This window comes from Leptinotarsa decemlineata, unplaced genomic scaffold, assembly GCF_025532065.1.
Source record: "Leptinotarsa decemlineata unplaced genomic scaffold, Ldec_3_MD MMD2_P_RNA_scaffold_12, whole genome shotgun sequence".
Taxonomy (NCBI): domain Eukaryota; kingdom Metazoa; phylum Arthropoda; class Insecta; order Coleoptera; family Chrysomelidae; genus Leptinotarsa; species Leptinotarsa decemlineata.
In genome coordinates this window covers 13,875,877-13,883,933 of record NW_027412526.1, presented here as the reverse complement: position 1 = coordinate 13,883,933, position 8,057 = coordinate 13,875,877, and the positions used below count along the sequence as shown (strand labels likewise).

At 30.7% G+C, this 8,057-nt stretch overlaps 1 protein-coding gene across 2 annotated transcripts; it reads right to left on the bottom strand.

Moving 5' to 3' along the window:
- Window positions 1-806: 806 nt before the first annotated feature.
- Window positions 807-6,712, bottom strand: LOC141481979 (uncharacterized). 2 transcript variants are annotated; one of them, XM_074174486.1, is made up of 7 exons: window positions 6,210-6,712; window positions 6,030-6,149; window positions 4,232-4,360; window positions 4,007-4,174; window positions 3,876-3,941; window positions 3,263-3,320; window positions 3,037-3,206 (listed from the first exon to the last, which is right to left on the bottom strand). In XM_074174486.1, the coding sequence occupies exons 1-7, from the start codon at window positions 6,261-6,263 to the stop codon at window positions 3,178-3,180; spliced, it is 624 nt and encodes a 207-aa protein (XP_074030587.1). In that variant the 5' UTR covers window positions 6,264-6,712; the 3' UTR covers window positions 3,037-3,177. The 2 variants fall into 2 exon arrangements, with proteins under 2 accessions (XP_074030579.1, XP_074030587.1); XM_074174478.1 differs by lacking the exons at window positions 4,232-4,360; window positions 6,030-6,149; window positions 6,210-6,712 and having other exon boundaries at window positions 807-3,206; window positions 4,007-4,065.
- Window positions 6,713-8,057: the final 1,345 nt, after the last annotated feature.

Genomic DNA, 8,057 nt, shown 5'->3' with positions numbered 1-8,057 from the left:
TTTCCCAAAAATGGAGAAGTTTTATCACAAAATAGTCTCTCCAGGCACTGAAGATTCGTATTTGGTGATATTCAAATCCACAAATTTTCTACAATTTCAAATGGATGAATTTTTGGACGTATTTGATGGATATCTCCTTCCAGAAACCAAAACTGTATTTTTTGCAGTTGGATGATGGTTCTGTACATAATGCAGGCATCATCAAAAACCTTAATGGTTGGATATGGCCAAGTTAGTAGATTGAGTGGCCACCTGGTTGCTTGACCTCACTTCACTCGATCTGCTCATGGAGAAATCCTAAGCAAAATGTCTAAGTGTTGAGTGGAACTGAACACAAGAATTCAGAAAGTTTGAGCTATATCATCGAACACATTAAGAAATGGTTACAAACGATATAATGAACGCATTGCTTGAACAGAGGTTTGGTAGAAGCCACAAAAGTTCAAATTATTTTGTAGTTTTGTATCTTCACTGTTCATTGTACAATAATTGTTTGTGAATTGTTAATAACTGATGGTTTTTCGCCAAATAATGAATACAATTATTTCAATTACATTTTGATGTCTATTATTTCGAATCCAGTCATATACTCTGTTAGTTTTCCATCGAACAATATATTTATTTTTAACCACAAGGTATTTTTCTTAATTATTTGTTTTTTTTTATCTTATAAATTTGTTGGGTTCACTTTCACTTACTATATATTTTGACATTAGTTTAATGTATAGTGTCACCAATTATTTCAGTCTATTGAAATTGAAATGAAAATAAAAATAGGTATTAGTAATTGCAGTGAAAATCGAACAGATTTTTGCAGAAAATATTTATTTAATATTTTTTGAATACACATTTTGAATAAAAACTTTAATTTTTTTCCATTCCTTGTTCTTCAGTAACTCTCCAGATTCTTCATATAACTTTTCACATTCCCATTTCTTTGGTGGTATTTTCTGTTTAATATGTTCAAAAAAATATTGTTCAACTACTTTTTTCTGTTCCTCAGTCCAAGGTACATGTTCTCTCTTCCTTCCTTTTTTAATTTTACCTCTGGGCATATTTTCTTTTTCTGTAACCATGAATTTCTTTGTCTTTTGTTCGTTATGTTCAAGGTCATTATCTTCGTACGTACTCTCCATTTTTGCTGTTTCATTTGATTGTTCCTCAATTAGATCTCCTTCAATGTTGACATCGATTTCGTCTAGCGTTTTTCCTTTAAATTCATTCGAACACCCATTTTCGAGGAGAATGAGTAATTTTGAAATTTTGGCAACTTGATGAATGTCATCTGGAAGGCGATACGAATTTTTGTGAACTCCAATCGTGTGGCCCATGAATGTCGCTAATTGATCGATCTCAGTCTCTTTCATCGAGAAAAGTTGAGAAAGCGTCGCTAAATGCTTTCTTAGTTTAGTACAAGTGATGGAGGATGGGTTTTTTGCACCACTTGAATGAGCATATTTCTGTAAGATTTTATATCCTGCAACAGACGTCAGAAAACCAGGTTTACCAAAAAGAAATGGGTTTTTCACGTCGACAAATTTTAGTCTTAGAGTCAAAAGCAAACCAATATGATCTTGGACGTCACAACTGAATAAAACTGGGACCCCCCTGCCTCTTTTTCCTCTTATAACTACACGTTTGAAAGATTTCAAAAGAATCTTTCCTGTGGGGGTGAGGAGAGAATCATATTCATCATAATCAGTTTTGTTAATGCATTCATTATATGAATACAACGTCATTCGCTCTAATTCACCTGGTCTCTTTCTATTAAGCAAAATGACTCTGCAGTAAATTGTTTCTAATAAGGTGGTGAATGCCTTTTGATCATTTTCATTATTATTTAAAGATGTAATTGCATCCTTTGCCCTCTCTATTAGATGTACCCTCAATTTTTTGAGATCATCAGCTAGGGGAACTATAGTAACCTTATTCCACTTTTTAATCGAGAGGTCATTTGCAGCCTGGTTAGAAACTTCAAATCTCCAATTTGAAGTAAATAAATGAATCATGTTTTTAAGATCAGATTCCACTTCTGCTGTTGATGTTGAAATGTTTGTTGTCAATGACAGTGTGAGAGCTATTTCACAACATTGTTTGAGTGAAGTAGCAATATTCATTGCAAAAGTGGGTGCACTGTAAGCATCTTTTACTTCGTCGTACTGTGCAACTTTCTTTGTTGCTTCAACAAAATAATTGAAATATTTTGGTTTTAGTGCACCAAAAAGATTAGTTATTGATGGATCAATTTTTTTCATGAAAAGTAAGAGCCTTGAAAGCTCTCGCATTTTTCTCGAAGTAACTAGAATGAAATGTTTTTCCCTATGAGTTTTTAGATATCTTGATCCGAAAGCGCAAATCAGAGGATCTTTCTTTGCCTCCAAACTAATTTTATCCGCTCTCATTCGGGGAAAAACCTGTTCTTGCATCTGCACGTCAACTTTTTTATTAATAATTGAAGCTAGATGACTTTGACTATCAGCTCTACAATTGGATCCTGCACTTGTACCCAAGCATCTTTTTTTATGACGATATAATAATTTTGCAGAATAGAAACCGTGACAGTTTTGGCAGGGTAACAAATTATCTTTGTTGATTTGAGGTGACCTAACTGGTTTATAATAACCATTAACATTTTTCAAATAATTGCCTCGCTTTCTCAGATTATCAATAAGCAGTCTTCGTTCTCGTGATTTTGGTGTTAACGCCATTATTTTTTGAACTTCTATCTCCAACGAGTGATTTCTCAGTATATGTCTTGCATAATTCTGAATTTCTTGCTCACAGAAGTAACAGTAGTCAGGTTTTCTTTTAGGTTTTTTTTCAATTTTGTTTATCAAATTAGCCTCATTTCTTGTCACTGGTTGGTTTTCTGAAGAATGATCGTGTGTTTCATTTAGATACTTGCTGTCTATGTATGATATTTGATCATAATTTTTTTGAAAATTATCATTTTTATCCAAGTTCGAGTGTTTAGGAAAATGTTCTCCATTGGATCTTTTTGATACGTCAACAGAAGTGTTTTTTTCATCAGATAATAATATGAATTGTGAAATTGAAAGATTTTCGGGGAAATTTTCCAGTTTTCTTATTATAGGTTTTTGAGTTTGTTCAGATGAAGATCGATGATAGTGAATAGATGAACTTCGACGGCTCGAACCAGAAGAGTTAGAAGATATTTCACAGAAACGTCGTTTCTTTCTTTTTCTCTACAAAAGACACATGATTTTAATCACTATTAATACAAAATGAATTCATATACTACCATATTGGGAAGGACTGAATGCAGGATCTTCGTCTGAATCATCTACTGGTGAAAATGTCTAAAAAGAAGCAAATAAAGAATTAAATAATCAAGTAACGGACAACGCTTGAACAAGGATAGATAGATAATGAAGCATTTTTTTGTAAAACTTTGTTACGAATATTTCATTATTCAATAGGTAGAATTACCTACTTCTGGCGTAAAATGATCATAAAGGGAACAGTTTTTCCCACATACCATGACTAAAGCACTTGTCTCGACGTGTGTTTCGGTTACCAAGTTAGCATCATCAGAAGATGACTCTAAAAGTCATGACTGAAATTTTTAGTCATCTCCTGATGACCTGATGACCGGGTTAGCGCTCGTCGATATATATGCTCTAGAACTTGTATTTCGGAAAAAGTGTTCACTTCGTTAACGAATTTTTCATCAATCGTTATGATGAAGAAATAGGTTTTATACAATATTTTCCACGAGAAATGTTGACCCGCCTGTTTTTCTATCAATGATGAATACTAGCTTATTCTTTCTTGATTATTTCAAATAATTTCATAGATATATTTCAACACGAACTAAGAATTTGTAACATGTAACATATAAAAATATAACTTACATCTTTTTCATTAAAACATTCAATGTCTTTCGAATTCTGGTATGATATCTGTGTAACTAACCGCTTCTGTAATGAAATAGTTCGACATGAATAATGACTAAGAAATTTCACTTTAATTTGAAAGCACTTACATTTTTCTTTACATTCCATGCAATAAAATTGTCACATGCTCTTTCTTTTGGTTCTTTTTGTTTGATTTCCAGGAAAGAACTAATTTCTTCATTGAAATTAGCTGTACTTGTTTTGGAATATTTCTCGTCAGATGTCGTTTCTATTTCTTTGTCTGAAGGGGTGGATAACTGAAACGAATATTTAAAAAAATATTTTATCATATTTGCATAATATAATTTATATACCTCAAATTCAGAAAAGTCGATTTCTGGAGGAAGACTCGATTTATATGAGGCAGAATCTAGATCATTTGATATATTTCCACATACGTTTATCTTTCCATTATCATGTGTAATACTTTCCTTCTGGTGCACCTTAAAAAAAAATTATTACACTGAAAGTGAACGAGAAAATTTTGTGAAATTTGTAAAAGGATTATCTATTCAAATTAATACATCAAATTTGAATTTCGAATACTAGCGTTATAAATGAAGTAACAGAAAATATAATCTTTCGAAATTTCAGATCTGAAATGAAAAAAAGATTTTTGTGTAGCACAAAATATTGCTTATCAAAAATATATATATTGTTTTCTATACTTGCTCTTAAACCGTTCTATTTCTATTGTTGTTTTCTCAGTTTTTAATCAATATTCATTTTATCCATTCAAAATCAAAAAGATTAACTTCACAAAAATCGCGTGAGTGTTTTTTGATAATTTCAATTTGTTAAATGTATTCATCTTTTTGGAAGTTTCTCATCGATTGCTTGTTAACTAATTGAAATCAAAATTGTTCCAGTAAAAATAACGAAAAATATTAGTCTTCTGATAACCCATATTTTTCGAAAATACATAAATATCATTTTCTCGCGATACCACACAGCTATATTAAAAAACTACCGAAAAAAGTCCATTATGAGATAAATATCATGAAATGAATCAATTTGAAATTGTATTGAAACACCATAATTGATTTTTCAAAATTGTAAAAACTCGTTGAATCCATATTATTGAAAATAACAACTGAACTATTGTACTATGAGAAATTCCCGTTGAATAATGATGGTTGCAAATCTGTGGTCGTGTCAAATATTACTCTCAATAAGTTAGTCTAGTCAGACCATCTAAATATAAGTAATCGGGTATCATTTAGTCTTATGAATGAACCATAATTTTTCGGAAAAATATGTTACCCTTTTTTGTCAATGAACTATGGTTCTGTTAACTAAACAATTTTTCGACAGATGAACCCCAGATAACTTATTTGAAATTAATAAACTAGGCTTTTTTAACTTCTGGCAGTTGTTTAAAAGCTTCAGAAAAGACCCTTCAATCGAATTTTCACCTATTTATTGATAATTTTAAATAAAATCACTTTTTGAAAGGCTTAAAGGCTTCAGAAAAGATCCTTCATTCGAATTTTCATTTAATTATTGATAATTTTAAATAAAATCACTTTTCAAAAGATTAATGAGAGAAATAACTAGTTTTGAGACATTCACTTTCTGAAAAAATTATTGCCAAAAATGTGTTCATTATCGAATTAGTTTTTTATTCTCCGTCATTTATCTATAATAAGGAACCCTTTTTCATCATTATTTGTTTTTGTATCCAGAAAAAATTGTAATAAATGCAAAAAACGAAAGTAATGAATGAATAGATTGATTTACTGACTTTCAATTTGTTTTTATATAACAAATAAAAAATAAATGAAAATATTCATTCAAGATATGAATCAAAATTAATAATGAAAAAATGAACCTTCAATATTGATAATTGAATTTTTTGAAAAATTTAAAATCATTATTTCCATTCATTTACAAGAGGTGGGACTTTCGCAATAAATTTCAAGTTCTTTCACAATTTTTTCAGAATTGAAAAGCCTTGTCTTTTATTTTTATTGAGACGACTGTTTTTCAATAATTTTTAGTAACTACAACCGCAATCGAAGAATCGTTTAGGTTGAAAACTAATCAGTATATTGAATAATGAACACACTTTCCTACGTTTTAAATGTCAACAATTAGTTATTATCTACTTACAAGTACATTCGATAATATAATGATTTTTTCTTGAGTTGCTCTTTGAATTGGTGGTAGAGGTACATTGCACATCCGATTCTGGAATATTCGGGTGGTGTGCACAGGTTCCTTTCCTGTTCTCTGAAAATGTTTCAAACATTCAATGACTTACGTACTCTTAAGTAATTATTTCACGCTTACCTGCCTTTCTACCATTGAAATAATTTTATCTTTTCGGGTAAACATATTAACCATTTAGTCACTGAACACACTGCAGAATATATGCAAATGATGGGAATACCGTTCTCCAACAATGTTGCCACGTTTCAACTGAGTTTTAACAAGAGTATATATTTCATACAAAGATTGTCACGCCCCTAACGATAGAATCAAAAACTAAAAATATACATTTTCGTTGAAAGTATGTATAATACTGCGTCCTCAAGAGGTTTTTTCAAAACAGCATAACTTTTTAATGACGAAAGGCACTTGAATGATACTTACACTACACAAAACACGAATTGGAAATTCATTGTAATCTGAGCGTTAATTTCACCTAGATGGACTATAGAGGACAGAAACTGAAAAAACAATACTGCGTCCGGTATATGGCCGCAGCATTGTACAGGACGCACTAATGTATGGTGGCAAGCCCATGTACGGATGCAGCATTGTTAGCGGGATATATATATATATATATATATATATATATATATATATATATATATATATATAAAAGTTATTCATGATAAAAGTTTGTGCACCCCCTAATACTAAACATGCATCAACAAATAAAGTGAAACACACGTAATATACGAGGAGCCTTCAAATATTTAATTTTGAAACAAGTGTAAAGTACTCTTATTTTGAAGAATTTTGGGAAATGTTTTAGAAAAGTTGTTCAGCATCAAAAAATAATTTTTTTTGATCTGAAGTCACGGCCATCTAAGTGAAGTTTTATTTTTTTTCCCATTTTTTGAAATATAAAAAATTGCTAAAACGATAAATAGACAGCATCTTGTATACGACGGTTTATTTTAAAAGCCTGTAATATTACAAATTACACAACTATGGTGTTAACCACGATCAATTTTTTTGATGAGTAAAATAATTTTCAAAGTTTTTGGTGCAAAACTATTTTTATTTTTTGTTAACACCAAAAATCACTCAAAATTATTGTACACTATCGTAACAAGAACTCAATTTCAATCACAAAACATCAAAATAGAATAGGTATTTCGGAACAACTCATTGATTTTCTGGAGATGTTCTTGTCCAAGATGAGTGTTTTAAGTTGCATCTCCAGAAAATCAATAAGATTGTTCTGAAATACCTATTTTATTTTCATGTTTTGTAATTTGATATTATTGAATATTTAGTTTTTGTTACTTTACTGCATCATTTTGAGTAATTTTCGGTGTTAACAAAAAACAAAGATAACTTTGCGCCAAAAACTTTGAAAATGATTCTACTTTTCAAAAAAATGTACCATTTCTTTCTTTTTCGTAGTCTCCATTTAAAAAAATTGGTAAAAAATCGAACTTCACTTAGATGGCCATGACTTCAAATCTAGATGTATTTTTTAATGCTAAACAACTTCTATAAATAAAATTTCCTGAGATTTCTCATGCATGCTTCATCAGTTATTTCAGTCAAATACGTAGGGTATGTAGATAATCATTCCATTATACAAAATCCCATCTTTTCAATTTTATAGATTATTGAAGACAAAAACAATCAAAACGTTTCCAGTTTCAAGGGATAATCGTATTCAGAAATCACCCAACTTTCAGTTGACCTTGAACTTTCAGCGCGAAAACAATTCTACCAGTTGATGAGTTGAAATTCCCCCGTCTACTCCGATATTTGAACTTCACGAAGGTATTACAACAGAGCGATGAAATGTCAAAACTGATATTTTTCAGTGAATTAAAATGATACGGTGGACGATTATTCGTAATCTTCCAACTCCTTTCATTTCGAATTCACACGTAATTACAAACCTTTCGGAGGCATTGTACGCGTACCATTACCTACTTTGTGTCTATT

Coding starts and splice junctions, on each gene's coding strand:
- LOC141481979 (XM_074174478.1), bottom strand. CDS start 3,304: ATGATTCAGACGAAGATCCTGCATTCAGTCCTTCCCAATATG. Junction 3,207..3,262: donor ATTCAGTCCTTCCCAATATG/GTAGTATATGAA, acceptor TGTCTTTTGTAG/AGAAAAAGAAAGAAACGACG.